The sequence below is a fragment of the Drosophila subobscura genome, chromosome J, assembly GCF_008121235.1.
Source record: "Drosophila subobscura isolate 14011-0131.10 chromosome J, UCBerk_Dsub_1.0, whole genome shotgun sequence".
Classification (NCBI taxonomy): domain Eukaryota; kingdom Metazoa; phylum Arthropoda; class Insecta; order Diptera; family Drosophilidae; genus Drosophila; species Drosophila subobscura.
Window position 1 is genome coordinate 6524231 of NC_048532.1, and position 17223 is coordinate 6541453.

General features: G+C 43.6%; 1 protein-coding gene across 2 annotated transcripts in view; it reads left to right on the forward strand.

Annotated features, from left to right (window-relative positions):
- The window catches only part of LOC117893737 (capon-like protein), a 43233-nt gene that overhangs the window by 14692 nt on the left and 11318 nt on the right, over nucleotides 1–17223 (forward strand). For both annotated transcript variants that reach the window (XM_034800463.1, XM_034800465.1), the window contains exons 3-5: nucleotides 13739–13810; nucleotides 14514–14609; nucleotides 14668–14835. In XM_034800463.1, coding sequence (XP_034656354.1) covers nucleotides 13739–13810; nucleotides 14514–14609; nucleotides 14668–14835 — 336 coding nt within the window. The remainder of the gene's footprint in view (nucleotides 1–13738; nucleotides 13811–14513; nucleotides 14610–14667; nucleotides 14836–17223) is intronic.

The following is a 17223-nucleotide window of genomic DNA, read 5'->3' on the forward strand; positions in this document are numbered from 1 at the left end:
TGTGCTGTGTTCTGTTGTGTTTTTGTCTCTGTGAAATTAAAATTGTGACTTTGGCACTTGTTGGCCCTGGCCCTGACTGCGGCACTCTCATTTTTTAATGAGCTAAGCGAAAGCCTAGGGGCTAAGGACTGTGTACTGGCTTTGCCTTTTTCCCTTCTGGCTATCTGGCAGCTGGGATCTTCTCCTTCTGCTTCTTCTTGGCCAAAAGGGAGCGCCACTTCATTTCGTTTTGGGCCTTTGTCATTAGTTTGTCAAGCTGTCGCTTTGGTCTATTTGAATGTGTGTGGGGGCTGAGGGCTGCACTTTGCCAGACCCGATTATCTTTGCTTTATTTGTCTCTCTGCCTTGGAAGGGGAGTGGCACGGAGATAACAGCTTGCCGAAAATAAAAGGACATCTGTTCCACTCCTCTATTTGCCGCTTCCGTTGGTTGTTTTTCTTTTGTGGGGCGTTTAATTATTCAAATTTATTTGTCCCAGCACAATGTGTGCTTGTGTGTGTGTGAGCTCAAGCCTTGACGTATTAATAGAAGACAATGGAGGAGGCAGCGGCAGCATCCTTCGTATGTGTGGGCGTGTCGGCAGCTTGACTTTAATGAAAACCGCAGCGGAAGTTTTTAATGAGTTTCGATTCCTCGCACCAACGAGCGCCTTCCCCCTTACGTTGCGCCACTCGTTTATTAATTAAGTTTGCTTAACCGAGCTTTTCCTGCTGGCAAACTCCACCCAACGCCCTCCCTCTCAGACGTAGTCCCAGCCCCTGGGCGCTGCCTAAGCAAAGGCCAAGCAGCCAGTGAGGGTCCTGGTCCTTTGCCTCTGATCTTTGCCAAGACAAATACGTGAAAAAATCGAACAGCAATCCTTCTCCGCTCTGGAGTGGCGCTTTCCACCTAGATGAAAACTTTTTACCGAACCTTGAGCAAACTTTGCACGTGGCTTTAATTGCTTTTGCTTCGTCTGGTTCTTGGTTTCTGGTTGCTGTTGTCTGTTGTCTGTTTGCCGCAAAGGTTTCTTCCCTTTGATTAAAATTGCTTTTGATTAGTTAAATGAGTAGAAAGAGCACAGGGTGGCGCCTTGGGTGCCAGCATCAAGCAAATAGCACTGAAAAATGTGTCGATAATTCCACTGCAGCCTATAAAAATGCCAGTCACACAAAACCAGAAAGCTTTCAAAAAGGATTCCTGCCTGGGCCAAGTTTTTCTTTTCGTCTTGGAAACTGTCCAAAGTCCTTAGAAATGCTCCTTGGAAACGTGTCAAGTGCATTGCAGTGTGGCAGGCACTTGAGACTGAGGCCAAAAGGCCAAAGACCAAAGACCAAGCGACCAAATATCGAATCGAATCGAAATAGTTTGGAGAACATTTGTCTGCCACATGCTTGACATGCCGAACCGAGCGGAAGTAGTTGCCGCACATTGGCTTCTTCCACACTCATAAATCTCTCTTCCTACCACCTTTCCCCGTTAAATGCCTTTAGGTATATTTTCGCTCTTTGCGCAACATCCGAATATCGTTATAAACAAATGACAACCGCAACATATTGATGGGTGGGCCGAGGGGCGGTGTCGGAGTCGTGTATATCGTGTCAGCAGTCTCTCAATGGCACACAAAACACGCACAAACACATTTATATGTACAATAAATAAATTATAAACGTTCAGGGAGAGCATGGATATCCATTTGCTACTAAATCATAGAAATGTTCCATCTTTTTTTTGTCGTTTTTGGCAACCAAAACTATGCCACAGCCAAAAGTCTTTGAATTTCGATGGATGAAAATAAAGCAAACATACAAAAAAAGGCGGCAAAATTCATGGGGCAGTGTTTCAGGGGCGGGACAGGGCAGGCCGGCAGTGTGTGTTTGAAATGCCATGAGAATGTTGTGAAAGAGATTATGTATTCCGGGTGGGCTAGACACATCAAAATGTTGGAGGCAAACCGAAAATGTGGGTCCATGACACGGTATTCGTTTTAGCCGAGAGCAGCCAGAGAGAGGGAGAGCTAACAGAGAGAGTGAGAGAGAGCAGAGATAGCAGACAGAGAGCTGTGAAACCTTAGAACTTTCATATATTTTAATGAAGCTAAATGCAGACCTCTCTCTCTTCAATTTGTGATCTGTTCCTTTTTGCTATAACTTTTCATTGCAGAAGCACCCAAAAAAATGTCCCCTACCATCAGTTAACTTTCCATTTATCTGTGACGGAAATTCAATTTACAAACTGCGCTGACAACCATTATCTAATTAAGAGCTCCCAACTTTGGGAAAATTTGTCTGTCTGTCTTTTTCTATTTCCCCAAAACGAACGAACGAACGAGACATTTTCCCAGCCATTAAGATAAATGTCAGTTTTTGGCGCAAAATGTTGAGCAACATTTTAATCAATTTTGTCAATTAAAAGAATGGACAGGCAGGACAGCGCAGAGCAGTGAAGGAATTACAACATTCTCCCCTAGGTTGACGACAAATTTAATTAAAAAATTGCCAAAATGTAACATTGATGGCACTCAGAGAGCCAATTGATCTCATGTTACAGAACAATTGAGTTGGAGCAAAAAACTTTGAAGCAGTGGGGCAGGGCTGAATACATTTTTGTGTACGAATCGAATATGCATTTGTGGCATGAATCATGGAATTCCGTCTTGCTGTGTTTCATAAATAATTAATGAGCTCTCCCCGCCCGAGCCCGAGACCGAGGAGGGGCAATCGAATGCACATTCAGCCATTCAACAATGCCAACAATTCAGCAAAATAGCAAATAAATTGTATATCGCATCGACAAGTATTAATAGAAAATTGCTACCGACATCGACACCTTGACATTGACTTTTCTCACGAACAGCAACAATTGTGGCAGTGTGTCCTTATTGGTCATCGTCGCCGCCGTTGCCATACACGTTGCGTGAGACGACAAAAAACGCGGTGAAAAAGTGGCCCCCAATCTCCCATTCCCATTCCCAAATCCAAATTGCTTTAAACTTTGCTTTTTGTGTTGTGTTGTTGCTGTTGCCTTGCCTTGCAGTCGCGAAAGTCGAGCGTTGCAGCTTGCAACTGCAACAGCCGCAAATTGCTATATAATGTGCGTGTCCTCGTTTCGAGTTCGTTTCGTTTCGTTTTTTGTACGCCATTTCGCTGGTGATTTTCACCGGGAAAGTATCATTAACAGATCGCTGCAGGGAAGCAAAAACAAACACACACACAATACATAGCATGGAAAGCATTTTTCTCGGCGCGTTCAGACCAGGGTATATGCCTGCGTTGTGTGTAATTAGAAATTCTTTTCCTCTTCCATGATATTCGAAGCGAATTTAAGAGCTGAAGGAACCACATTTGGGCTCTCCAACTTCTAACTGAATGTTGCTTAAATCTACATAAATAAAGGGCACTTTTTATTTGGCTTTTCCCGCTTTCCTTGCCAGAATGTGTTTCAGTTCTTTTTGGACACAGCCACACCCTTTTTGCCTGGCTTCATAACTTCCATGTTGCGTGTCATTAGGCATTGTACCCATCACTCCCTAAAATACAAGAGAGAAAAAGAATAAAGAATATTATTCATTTTATCATTTATTTTTATGACTCCCCCAGAAACATTTCCGTTGTGGCCACGCGTCTGGCATATTGATTTTTGGGCACATTTTTCTGTGTTTCTTATTATTATTAGTAACATGAACTTTTGGATAAATGTAGCGGAACATATTTTCTGATAAACCCATGAAAACTTAATGTAATTTTTGCTCAAACTTTCCCAAAGGAAAACTGCTTTCTTCACACCCATTTGGGTTCGAACTTTGATGCCAAATTGAAGAGTCCGCACAGACACAGCGTCAGACACGGACCCTGCCCTGCCTTCTGCCTCCATGTCAGCAGCTGTCAAATTTGAGAAAAATGCTGCACATTCGTCTTGCGAGTCTTGCAACTCCAAGTCCAATTCCAAGTTTGGAGCATGTGCAGGCCATTTGTCATTTCTGCACAGACTTTTCGGGGCAAGCTCAAACTTGACTTTCTTTCAACGCAAAAATTAATTGCCCGAGAGTTTTGAGTATGAGTTTCGAGGCTTAAAAATGGCAAATTGCATTCCATTGAGATTGCAGCATGCAGCACACACGGACACACAGCCACACACGCAGTCACGTGCAGCAAATAACGCTCATACGCAGTGGTATCCTCCGACAGCCACTTAACATATTCCAAAAGGGGTTGCTGGCGGGGTAATCTGCAAGTGTGATGGAGGGGTAGAGGTGCTGCTGCTGCCGCTGAGGTGTTCACATTACGTTAACAAGCACGTGTCCTGTTTGTGTATGTGTCTGTGCAATCTGGGCCTGGCACAAAGCCACATGCCAGCAGAGGATGGCCGAGGATACGGAGGCTGGGCGAGGATCTAAGCCTGCATTGTCGTCTGCTGCCTGCATAAATTGACTTGAACATGCATTTATGCGCCTCGCATGGCCTGGCCAAGAGTGGCCTGACTTCAGCCTGGCTTTTTCCTCGCTTTTTCCCTGACATTTTTGCTGCCCCAGTTGGCCTTAGTAATTATATTTACTCTGCTAATGGGAAATGGGAAAGGCGAATGCCTGTCAGAGCTCTGGGGCTGTGTGTCTGTGCATCTGTGGCTACTGCTTTTTGTTCTAGTTAGGCAATTGACGCTTCTGTGCGGAGAACAATAACGAAACTGGATTCGAATCAGAGTGGCCGTAGAGTGTGTGGCTATCTATTTTTGCATCGTTTGTTCAAATTAGTTTTGCACTGGCCTGAAATTGAATATAATTACGGCTCTGCTCGGTTCGGTTTGGGTATCTGGAATGGCATGAAATTACTTCATAGCAGAAGATTCTCCGCCTATTTTTGCTCACGGCGGATGCAGTCATTTAGGCATTTGAAGCACAGATTGTACGAGTCGGAGTCCAGTCTCTGAATTTCACTCACGTTTCCCCTTGTCGAGCGAGAGACACTCAGAGTTGGAGAGAAACAGAAAGCGAACATGGGGGACACTTGGCCATCAAATCAAAGCTTCCATCGATATGGTCATGGACTGGAGTGGGTTGCAGGTTGCAGGCCAAGATGCACGCACATTGGACATGGCCATGTTCCATGTTACCCCCCATCACCACTCCCCTTGGCTTAGGCCAACATTCGGCGCTGGCTTTGATGGTTTTTACTGACTTTAGCAGCTCCAACTGCGTCTAGCGATGTCTTCTCTGTTTGTCTGTCTGTCTCTCTGTCTGTTCTTGAACATCAATGGCTGTTGACCAGACCAGACCAGACCAGGCCTTGCCTTCTGTCTGCTTGTTTTTCCTACTTTTTCATTAAGCACTCGCTCTGCGAAAACACTCTCCAGCCTGGAGAGTTGTGCGTTGTGCCTGGCGGCTCTTGGCCATCATTGGCTTTGACCATTGCCCGTGTGTGTGTGTGTGTGTGTTGGCCAACCGTCTGGGCAATTTATAGCATTGCAATTTCTGCCATATATGTGCGTGCATCGGGCATTTTGCAATTTTAACGCTTTAGCAGGCAGTCAGGCAGCAGAGATTTCTCTGTCAACACAAAACCAATAATGTTGCAACTAATTTGCATTACATCTACGCCCCTCTGCACCGCACCCCCGCGGGTCTGTTTAATATTTGTGTCAAGTTTTGGGGGCTGCTACAAAACCGCTAACCTAATTAGTGCGGAGTTCATTAAACCAGTAAACGTTGATGGAGGAAACCGCCGCCTGGCAACCAACACCCAGCAGGTGGCACAACAAAAACCCCATGCTGAACCCCCAAAGGAGCCCGAAAAAAGCCACAGGACAGCCGCAAGGGATGGAGTCTCCCCCGGCTTGTCATTAATTGTGTGACCAGGCGAAGAAAATCCATTGAAATTTCGATAATTTGAGGCATCAATCGTTTAAGCCTGTTTAGCACTTGCCTGTGAAATGTACACCGCCCCCAAAAAAACAAAATTCGAACGCTAATAACATTGTTAAATTGTTGTATAAAAATTAGCGGTCAGCGGGCACACAAGGGAGAGACGGAAGCTCGCACACATAACGCTGATTGAATTATTAAAGCCGCTAATTAAATGCTTCCGCTCGTTTAGTTGCGAGTGACGCATTACTCATACGCCCCACAGCACTCGCCTCTCTCGCGTGTGTGTCTGTTTGTGCCGCACGCAATTTATTTATTTTAATTTCTTTTCGCACTTTAACTCTGCGCTCTTTTTGGGCTCTTCTTTGTGGGGGGGGAAAGAGAGCCGTAATTGCTGATATCTAAATAATCGTCTTGTGCTAAATTAGACGCCACTTGCTACCGAAACCAGTAGCCCTCATGCCCCACGTGCTACACTTTGCCAAAGAGGCTATTATTGTTTTGTTTCGGCTTTGCTTTTCTTTTCCTTTTTTTGGGTATTGGTTTTTGGCTCTTTCATTACTTTTGGTCCATTGTTTGGTTAAGTACTTCCAATTGATTTTCTGCTTTGTTATTATTGTTCAACGCTTGTGCACGCTTTGTCGCCCTTTGACCTGTATACACTGTACAGAGTGGATAGCCTGTACACTGTACTCGAGAATCGAAGAACAGAAGAACGGCAGACCCCGAGAACCTGCCACCCAAGCCGGTAATTCAGGCTCCCCATTGTTTATGACCTGAGTCCAGGGGTTGGTTTTTGGTAACTTGTTTATTGATTTTACCTTTCGACTGCAGAACTTTACTCCGGATTGTGTGGAATGGAGAACTTTACCGGAATTGTGTGGTTCCTCTATCCAGCCATGAAATGAGCTCCGGAATCAAATAAATCTCTTAAAGTTTTGCTCAAAACTTTATCCACATTCCACGCTGAAACTTGAGCAGCGAGCAGCCATATACAAAGAGCAGATAGAGATGTTTGCTTGTGATGGATCATTCGATTTTCAATTACAAGACGCAAACAAGGCATATCCATTGTCTCCCCCGCCAGCAGCCACTCACACAGGCATCGAAAATGTGTATGTTTGTGGCATAGAGAAAACCCCAAGACGCTGCTGCAGCTGCATTTCCATTTGCATAATGCATTTCATTTCGAAATGCTTTTTGTCTAAACAGAATCGAAAGAAAATTTCGATATGGGTCAGCGTTGGACAGCAGCCAAAAGAAACTTTTACTTTTTGTTCCCCCTGCAAGACTGGAACAGGCTGAACTATGGAACTATGGCACTGTGTGAGGGTACCCAGAGGGCTAATAAAACTTGACACTCCACAATTGAGTGTTGGTTCTGTGGCACGATGCATGGGGGCACGATGCATGGGTAGGGGTTAATGAAGTGCGGCCTAGACTCTGGCAGCGAAAGTCGTAACAAAAGAACAAACAAAGAATGCAACTATTTGTTCTGCCTCTCTCCTCCTCCCTTTCTCTTCTCCACTTTTTGTTATCTGTCAGATAATTGCTTATCGTGGGGGCAAGCAAGGGTTTTTCCTTTCTTTGCTTTTCCCTTTTCTTTCGACTCGGAAAGTCGTTTATTATTAGCTTAGAGCTTTACGGGTTTTTCATGTGTGTGTGAAGCATAATTTTTATGCATTTTTAATGTACCTTTACCATGGATAGACTGACAGCCGGAAACCGACTATTACCAACACTCAGACCCGTGGGCTAGTCATTGATACGGTATGAGTAATGTATTCCAATAAAACGCTTTGCCATGGACTAATCAAAGGGAAGATACGTCACGTCAGAGGCTTATGCAAATGCTTTTGTGCCTGGTGCCTGCAAAGAAAGCAAACCGAGAATTATGCACGGGGTTTCAGTGACTTTTATTAGCTGTCTGGGGACTGCCAGGCACTATCACATATGCACTTTTATGGGCAACTGGAGAGGATGAGCAGAAAATGTAAGAATTACAGCCTGGCTTTGGTTTGTCGCAGTTTGGAATACCCTTGGGGAGGGTAGAGTTAGGGTACTGAGATAAAAAGTGTACTGATAGTTGTAGCTTACGGCTTAAGGCTACGTCTAACACCTAAACATGCCTAAGACAGTTCCTCATTTTCTAATACGATCTTTAAGATCGATTTAAATGCTGTGAATGCAACAGAGGACGATCTGCGACTACATCTACTGCCCAAAGGGTATCCACCATAGATTCTCTGTTTGCCCTTCCCGTTTTTCTGTGAGTGTATCCGAAACTCCTATGTGCCACCGACTTCTTGGCACCCTCCGTAGCTGCCGCTCCTCTCTGGCACTGCTGCTGTTTAGCACACGGGGGAAATTCAGTTGTTGATTTAACTTGCACTTAACTTGTTGCCGCGAGTGTTGTTGGTGGGAAAGAAAGCATTTCATTTCACGCCACTTAGGCAGACTGACTCTGCACTTTAGCACCGCAGTCCGATGGCAGGAGCGTTTCTAACCCAAAAGCCAGAGCCAAACCCCAGCCCCGACATGATTTATTTTCGCTGGACCAACTCATTTGTTTGCAGTTCGCATTTGAGACGCGAAATGTTTGGCCAGCAGCCACTGCACGGAGTGTAGTTTCACTGGCAAATTACCATAGTTGAGATATAATAGGGTAGGTGCGATTTTCATTTGCTGGAAAACTGCACTTGGAGCAACAGAATCATTTAACTGAAGGAGTTAAGTTTCAGTTTTGTTTCCATCCTCTCGGCTTGGCTTGTTTGTTTATTTATTTTTTGGTTTGGCCAAACTGTTGATTTGCAGTTTAAAGTTTTCAATTGCTGCCTGCCTGCCTTTTTTTTTGGTATTTTCTTTTGGTCAACCTTTGATTTGGGTTGGGTTTGGTTCTCAGTTTGGCCTGCGGCCTTGGCCACTTACAGCTCGTCAAATAATTGTTTTAAATTAAGCACAAGCCAAATGGCCTGCCCAAAAGTTATGCATAGCACAGAACAAAACGCCAGAAGATGTACAGACAGAAATTACTGGAGAGAGACAGAGGAGAAAAGTTTTGCACGCCATCTCATTAAGTTGCCTCCTGGTTGTGGATGAAGCTAATGAAATGGCGGTGGCAGGAGCCAAGAGCAGGGGGGACTGGGCCAAGTTACGCAACAACAATGCGCCAGGAAGTTGCCAGAGGAAGGAAGGAAGGACGGAGAGACAGCACAAAACTAAAACTCGAGACGAGATGAAAGCAAAACAAAGGGCGAGTGGAGGAGCAGAACAAGAAACGAGGCAACAAGACCAAGCTGCTGATTATCTGCCGCGGTTTTCTACGGCAGGTTTTCTCTGTGCGGCAGGACTCTAGAGTAGGTAACTGGGGAGCAGGTTGCTCAGGGGACTGCTGTTTGAGTATTCTCAGGCGAGTTGTTGGCTGCTTTCTGGGGAGTTCTCTTCGTTGTAGGTGGCAATGGAATTAACATTATTAGCGGAAACTCTGGGCGCTGCCGTGGGGGGTGTTGGCTCTGCATTTCATGTTTAACTTTGTGCTGCGTTGTTTTTTATTTTTAAATGTTTTTCTTTGTTGGAGTTGCACTGAATATCTACCCAGCTCTGGCCAAGACACATCTCTTTGAGAGAGAGGGGGAGAGCAGTGCATAAACAGCAACTCGACTGTCAGGCAGTTGCACAGATATAAATCTGCTCTAAGACCCCAAAACATTAATGGCATCCATCGATAAACAAATGAAGACATCAAATGCCCCAATAAACGGTATTAAAAACGCATTTCCATCGAAGAGCACTCAAAAAGTGGCCAATTAAATGGGTTCCAATAAACAGCGTCAGACAAACGACTCGATCTATTTTCGTTCAATTTTCAACACAATTTTTCAATACGGTTTTAAATTTTTCGTTTTATTTTGTTTTCAATTAATTTTTAAATTTCTTACACATGTCGTTTATCGGCTCAGAGAGAGAGAGAGAGAGGGTGAAAGAGAGATATAAAGAGAGCTTTTCCCATTCTCATGTTCAGTAAAATATATCCCAGAAAATTATGCAATGGTTTTTATCTCCGTTTATTTTACATTTTTCTTTTTAATGCATGATTCACGATTATCATAGTGGGAATACCTATGTATACCATTGTCCTACATGTTTCTTTTTTGTGTATTTTATTGTACAGAAATACCAGTAAGTGGATGACCATTTTGGGATTAGTGAAAAAGCTTTCGGAAACATGGGAAAAATTTGTGTGTCAGCCCAAAAACATGCTTTACAAATCGGTGGGGGATGCTGATGTAAAATGCTGCGTAGGCAGTTCTTATTCCCAATCGAAATTTGTAATATGTGGTTAACAAAAAGAAAATATAAATTATAGTGAATACTTCCGTACAATTTTTCAACATATAGAACATAATTCCCCATTCCATTTGGATAAATATCATTCCAAACACTCTTCTAAATGCATTCTTAAGCAAATATAACTTACTGCTATGATATTTCCTTGCTCTCTTTGTCCACTTTCATGGATTTAATTTTCCGCATGAGCGGAACATCTTGAATTACCATTTCAAAGGATATTTATTTATGGCATAGAGCTTTTAAAATAAATATACCAAAATTGAATGTACACGAAACCCTTTAGCCAAACGTTAATCTGACTTTAAGACTCCTTTCCATAAGCACACACACAAATTTCCATGCACCAGAAAAGAGCAAATATAAATTGTAATGGCCCTGCGGCAGTGCGACAAAAAAATTGCACCAGTTATGCCGAGATATGCGGCGAGCGGGGTGGGGGTCAGTTCAGGGTTCTGTGTAAATATAAAATGGTATTTTATTTTTATAAATAAAACGACAAAAATTATGTTTTCAACGCGAACGATGGCCGATGCTGGAAAAGCTGCGCAAACAAATGTTTCGCATTGTTGAAAGGGAAATCCAAAAGAGCAAAAGGAGCACAGAGCAGCAGAGTCCGGAGAACAAGGAAAAGCTGAATATGAAAGCCTCTGTCCAGCCAGCCAGCCAGGCAGCCTGCAGCGCCATTAGCCATGGCCAAAACCTTTTCTTTTTTTCTCTCCTGATTTTTTACGAAACGCTTTGGGGCTTTTTTTTATGCATTTTTCGCATACTTTTTGGCCCCTTTTTTTGTGCGGATAAAACTAAGCTGTTCTAATCTGTTTGTCGTTGGCCAGCGGCCATCTAACGATCCGTTTCCATGTCCGCCCCACTATTTGCCTCTTCCTGATTTTCCTGATGATATTACTCGGGATTTGGGGATGACATTAAACGCAGCTTAATTGCCATTTGTCGGTGGAAAAAATGACAGGCTATAATTTAGGAAGCAGTTTCCTTTAGGTACCTCAGGATACCACCTTTTGGGGCGCCTTTTTCCCAGCCCTCCCATTCACCTGCTGACGTCAGTGGCGGGGAGGCCAGCAGCCGCTTGGCTTTTGACTTTTCACTTGTCTTTCACTGGAACGATCGAATACATAAATAAACAAATGTATGAAAATAGAACTGAAAGTAGGGGAGAAAATCGATTGCAATTCTCTGGCAATTAATCGTAGGGAAATTGCCTGAAAAACGTGAGCAGTATTACAATATAAACAAGTGCCACGGGGGCCGACCTGATCGATAAACGTACTGCCGGGTCGTAAAGCTCTTTGGGCTAAAGGTCTAATAAAACGTCTAAAGGTAGACACAGTTATGCCTTCAAATAAATTATGAACTCGAAGGAAGGGTCTCCTACCCTCCTCAGAGAGAAGATACAAGTTTAGAGTCGCTGCTCTCATGGCCAGGGTTTTTAATCAAAGTAAATGAATTTAAACGAAGCGACGAGCAAAAGTCCAGCGGCTATTTACATAGAGCCGTCGCACTGGAATGGTTTTTAAGTGAAAAAAAGGGATCAGATGATGCGAATGGCACTGGGCAGCGGGATTTTCGAAATGGAAATGGAAAAAGGGAAAATGGGGCTGAGAATAGAAAAGTATCAGTGAAGAGGCAGCCAGCCAGGCAGGCAACGGGTTTGCCGGGTCTCTGGAGTTGGTTTTCTTTTTATTTTATTTGCGCGGGGATTTGTCTAGCTGGAGAGGATAAGCGCCCAGTGTTTCCCTCTGTATCCCTTTTTATCCCTTTGTGTGTTTGCCTGAATTTAATGCAATCCAAATATTTGTGGCAGCGAGAGTGAGAGTTTCCGTCTCTTTCCTGCTGTGTAAATGGCCTTGCCGAATGGCTTTTGTGGAGGAGTTTTTTAAAGCCTCGTTTCATAAGCATTCAAATGGCATTTTGCATGCGAATGTACATAAATAAATGAACAAGAAATGTACACTCTTGGAAGCTTAAACTCCTCTTTGATGGGATAACTCTGTTATGATTATGCACTCATAATTTTGAGCACCCATCCTTAAGTCATAATTCGCTTTGCTGAGGCACTTAAACTCTCCCATGATTAATCTCTTGAATATCTCATTCCCTCATGACTAATCACTTGCCATTATCTATGTATATAGAGTCCAGAGTCCCTCTTCTATTTGATGTTTTTCGCCTAGAATAAACATTTGCCTTTCATGCTAATGAACTTTTGTTTGCCGCTCTTTTCGGTGTAAAAATCTATGTCTGCCTTTTAGGGCACATGGCATAAATCTGTGGAGCCAGCGTGTGGGCTGCGAAATCAATCAGTGGCAAAGCATTAACATTGTTTTCTTTCATAATTTGATGAGAAAATACTCGTAATGTGCCAAAAAATCTATTTTCTGCCGAATTTAAACATTTCTTTTGAGTTATTTTTGGGTACAAGAACCTTATGGACACGAACGAGTCGCACGCCTTGGCCCAGAGCAGCGAACATTCATCATAATATTCGCAGAAATCTAGCGCAATCTGGCGCAAAACTTTCGATTTGTTTATATACCAAACTTGACATGGATCATACACGTAATAGAGATTAGACATATGTCTGCTCCACGGAATATGGGCGGGGTATAAGGAGCTGTTTCCCTGGAAGGTTTTCCCCAGCAAGGATTGTCCTTCTCCCCTACATTACAAGCGAATCCATAAATACATTTTTATTGTCGCCATTTTGGCAAAGTGTGTGGGCGGTAGGCGTGGCAGCTATATCATGCACATTTTGTCACTGTCAGAGCTGGTGATGGCATCACCCACGTTTGACTCTCTCTGTCTCTCTTTCCCTCTCTCATCTGTCATTTTGCATTTAAATTGTTGTTGTCACTGTAATAAAATTCGCAAATCTAGGTCCATATCTACGCATTTGTTATCCTTGAGCTGCATTTTTGGCCGTGCAAAACAGCGCGAAATATTGCACTACAAATTCGAATTTTGGTTGTTTGTTATTCCAACACAAAACAATTCCAACAAAATAAGTGCACGACAAATTGTGGCTTTAGTAATTCATTTATGGGCCATAAATTTGATGGAGCAGAGGCTAATACTGAAAGTGTGCCCCAATGGCAACGCAGAGAAGGAGAAGGAGAATAATCCTGGGACTGCTCCCATCTGCAGCCATTGACAAAGGGCCTCTGCCCTGCAGTCGATTGCTGGCTTAAATTTAGAACAATTTTCACTCTAAAAATACGTTTACTGTGTCGAGGCTGTTGGCAACAGAAAGTGTGGCCGACTCTCTGCTATATTTAAATGAAATTTCGCATTAAATGCTGGCGATTTTCCGCAGAGTTTTTGTGGTGAAACTTTGCTTGGGAAACTTTACTCGCTGGCAGCTAATTTGTTTAATTTAAAGTTTGGCGATGGGTGGCAGGGGCACGGTCACTCCGTTTGTAGGGCTCTCGGCCAGCATCCCCACTCGAGGGTCTTTGTTTAACTTGGGCCTTTGTTTGGGTCAATCAACAGTAATAACAAATACTTACACATTTTCCTCTCTCTATCTTCTCGTTGCAGTTTGTTGGCTGGGAGGAGGTGCCGCGACCGAACACACGCGCAGAGATTGTTCAGGCCATGCGCCGCATAAGGGTAAGTACATACTTGGTTGGCCGCTATCAAGCATACGCCGTGTGGGCCACGAAAAATGAATTTCGGTATGCCCCGAAAGCCCAGAAAAAGAAATGCCAAAAAGTTACGCAGCTATTTAGCCCGAATCTTTGTGTTCGGAGAGGGAAGGAACGTCGAAAGGAAGGCAGGCAGGAAGCATGTGTGTAAATATATCCTTCAGGCAATTAAAGAAACTTTGTGACAGGCTTGAAGCGGTTTTAAATTTTCACTGCCCCGCCACACCACCCAAAACAAGAGACAACACTTTTCCAAGCGTCGCAAGCTTTGATTACAGCTACACGCAGAGCCCAAAGCGAGATTGGAAAATGCTAAGAACGTAAGGAAATTCAAACAAGAAAAGAAAAGTGCCATCGAGCAGCATAAAAAGTAACGAGGCTTGTTCAGGCTCATCCCCCATACCCACTCTCTACTGCTGGCGGGTCGTGCGTGTCTTGGCTTAAACCGCCTTGGCCTGGCTGTACACATATGAATGTGCGTGTCTCTGTGTGCGTATTAGCCCTGTCAGTCAGCCATTATGCTGGCAAATTTGGCGCTTGTTATTGTCATGTCTTTGCCATTAGCCTCACACAGCCGTCACGAGGCAGTCAAATGTTAATTGAAAAATTCTGGAACTACGTGCACTCTCTATATGTATCCTCTCTTTATCTCTCTCTCTCTCTAACAGTACGAGTGCAAAGTGCAGAATCTAAAGAAGCGAAAGGTCACCATACACATATCGGTAAATGGCGTACGCGTTGTGCTCAAGAAGCGTCGTCGAAAAGTAAGTCAATGTCACACATAAATACACATAGATCCATCAATTGTGTTTGTCTATTTAGAAAAAAAACTGGACCAATGACCCCGAGGAAATCGAGTTGCTCAATCATCCCATATACCGCATATTCTACGTGTCACACGACAGCAGCGATCTCAAGATATTCAGTTACATAGCGCGCGATGCCAGCACGGATACGTTCAAGTGTTCCGTCTTCAAAAGTCACAAAAAGGTGAGAATATGATATGGTTTTTATATACATTCTATAGCTTATAGATTATGTTTACCTGATCTCTTACAAATGCAAAATTGGATGACTTTTGTGGGGGTTTTACGTGGCACAGCCACGAGAATTGTTTATGGCCACAATTCGCATAATGCATTCGGCTGTTGGCTGGTTGTTGGCTGGCTACTTGTACATGTGATTTGACTTACTTGACATTACCCATTCCTCCCTCACAGCAGACCATACAGCTCCCCTCATGTGTTTGGCTTCTATAAATAAGAATTCTGCTCGTTTGTATGCATAATTTTGGCTTGTATCCAGCATTGGAAAACCGAAACGAAAACAACTAGCAAATAAACACGATATATCCCCCCAAACTGTACTGCAGAGTGCAGTCATTAGATTTAGATGCGCTATAAAAGCGATCTATTTGATGGAATCTCTAAGGATTTGGGCAAGCCTCAAAGAGTGTGAAATAAACAACACAAAATCCCATGCAAGTGTAGGAATTATTTCAATCTATTTAAAGTAGTTAAAAGTAGCTGTGGATCATAATTAAAATTTCTTGGTTATTGCTAGAATAAATTAAACATTTCTTTAGCCAATTTTGCTCAAGATTTCCTATGGTTTATCCCTCACCTAACGTTCCCTTCACGAACTTCTGTTTAGTTTAGAACTTCCGTTTTAAATCGGATCTGGCTTTGTATATTTATCAGAAATTTAAACATTTCCAGCAGCGACACTTTCGCCAGTTGATAGCCATTCGTTTGTGGCTACTTTAGTGGCTGTTTGATGATTCCATGATCATTTTTCATTGTCAATTTGAACGATTTTTCATTGGCCATTAGAGAGCAAAAACATTGGGATCTAAACATTGGGGAGGTCTGAGCAAAAAGTAAGGCGCAACTGTCCATCAGGCAGACCATTTCCGTGTTGTAGCGACAACACGGCCATGTCTGGGGCTGACTCTCCATTAAGTTATGGCCGCGATTTGGCCAATAAATAAATCAGCTTTTACTTTGTAGTCTTGTAGCCTGTGGGGAAATGCATTCGCTTTGATTCCGCCCCGAATGCGGTTTTTGTGATTAATTTCCCCCGTCAAAATGCGGTGAAAATGTTCCAAATTAATAATCCAAAAAGGAAAAGCTAAAGCGAAGATATTTCTGTGAAATTCGCTGGCCTTCAACTTCAATTCGCAGACAATGTCAAGTTGGCATTTCTATTTCTTGTTTTCTAATTAACAAGCAGAAATTCTGGGAATGAATTCCAATCCCATCCATCAACAGACATCATCGGCCCAGGGCCTGACACGGCCTGTGTTTGTGGGCCTGTCGAAATGCCTGACAAGTGACACACGAAATTAAGGCCAGGACGTGGGGCCATAGACATAGACATGTACGGGACTTGGGCGTTCGGGGGAGGCGGAGCATTAACTGCTACACGCCGCATGCACGTGTGGAAAATTGCGCATACGCCGCGTGCGTCAGAGCCAAAGCTCCACGCAGCGATGCTGCACCTGAGACAGAGGTGAGAGGCACTTTGCAACAACAAGCGGCTAATGGAAGTGCAACGCAATTTGGAGAGCCGAAATGAGGTGCACATAAACACGGCCAGCAGACAATGCGCTGAAAAGTGTATGATTTATGGCCTAAGCAGGAGAGCAAAAGGCAGTCAAAGACGAGGCTTTCCAGCTCGGAGTACTTCCGCGAAACACAAAGCAATGACGTCACTGCATCAGCAGCGGGTTCTCCATTCAATGTTTCTTCTTTTCTTTACTTTTTGCTGCTGTTGTTGTTGCTGGTGAAACGTTGGACCAAAACAAACGCAGCGTGAAACTGCCCGAAAAAGCAAAAAGCCAAAACGATCGTGTTAACAGCTGAGCAGCAAAAAGCTCTCTGGCCTCTCTGTGTGTTCCTCTCTCTCTCCCTCTCTCTGGCCAAGGAAAAGCTCTCCTTTAGCCGGCTGCAAGGCAATCGATCGATTCCGATCTCCGCTCTTAGTCGCTGCTGCTTTGTCCAGTGCGTTCTAGACGGCGCGCCTTTGCAGACGTCGTGCAGGCTGATTGGAAAATCGTACGGGAAAAATATCCAAAAACTGAAAAATTATGCAACGAGTGCGTGTCAGTGGAGTGTAAAGCAATCCTAATCAAAGGTGGTGTGTGAATAATAATGCGAATAAATTGTTCAAGAAACTGTGCCAAAACTAAAACCATATTTCTGCCAAATCGAAAAAAATGTGTCAAAAAGCGTAACGAAAACGAGAAATAAATTCCGCCAATGGCATGTCAAAAGTGTTAGGGAAAATATTTTACCAGTCCCGCCCATCTATCAACATCGCAGACGAGCCGAGAAATTAAATTGTTTCAAAATGTTGTGGAAAAACATTCCCCGACCG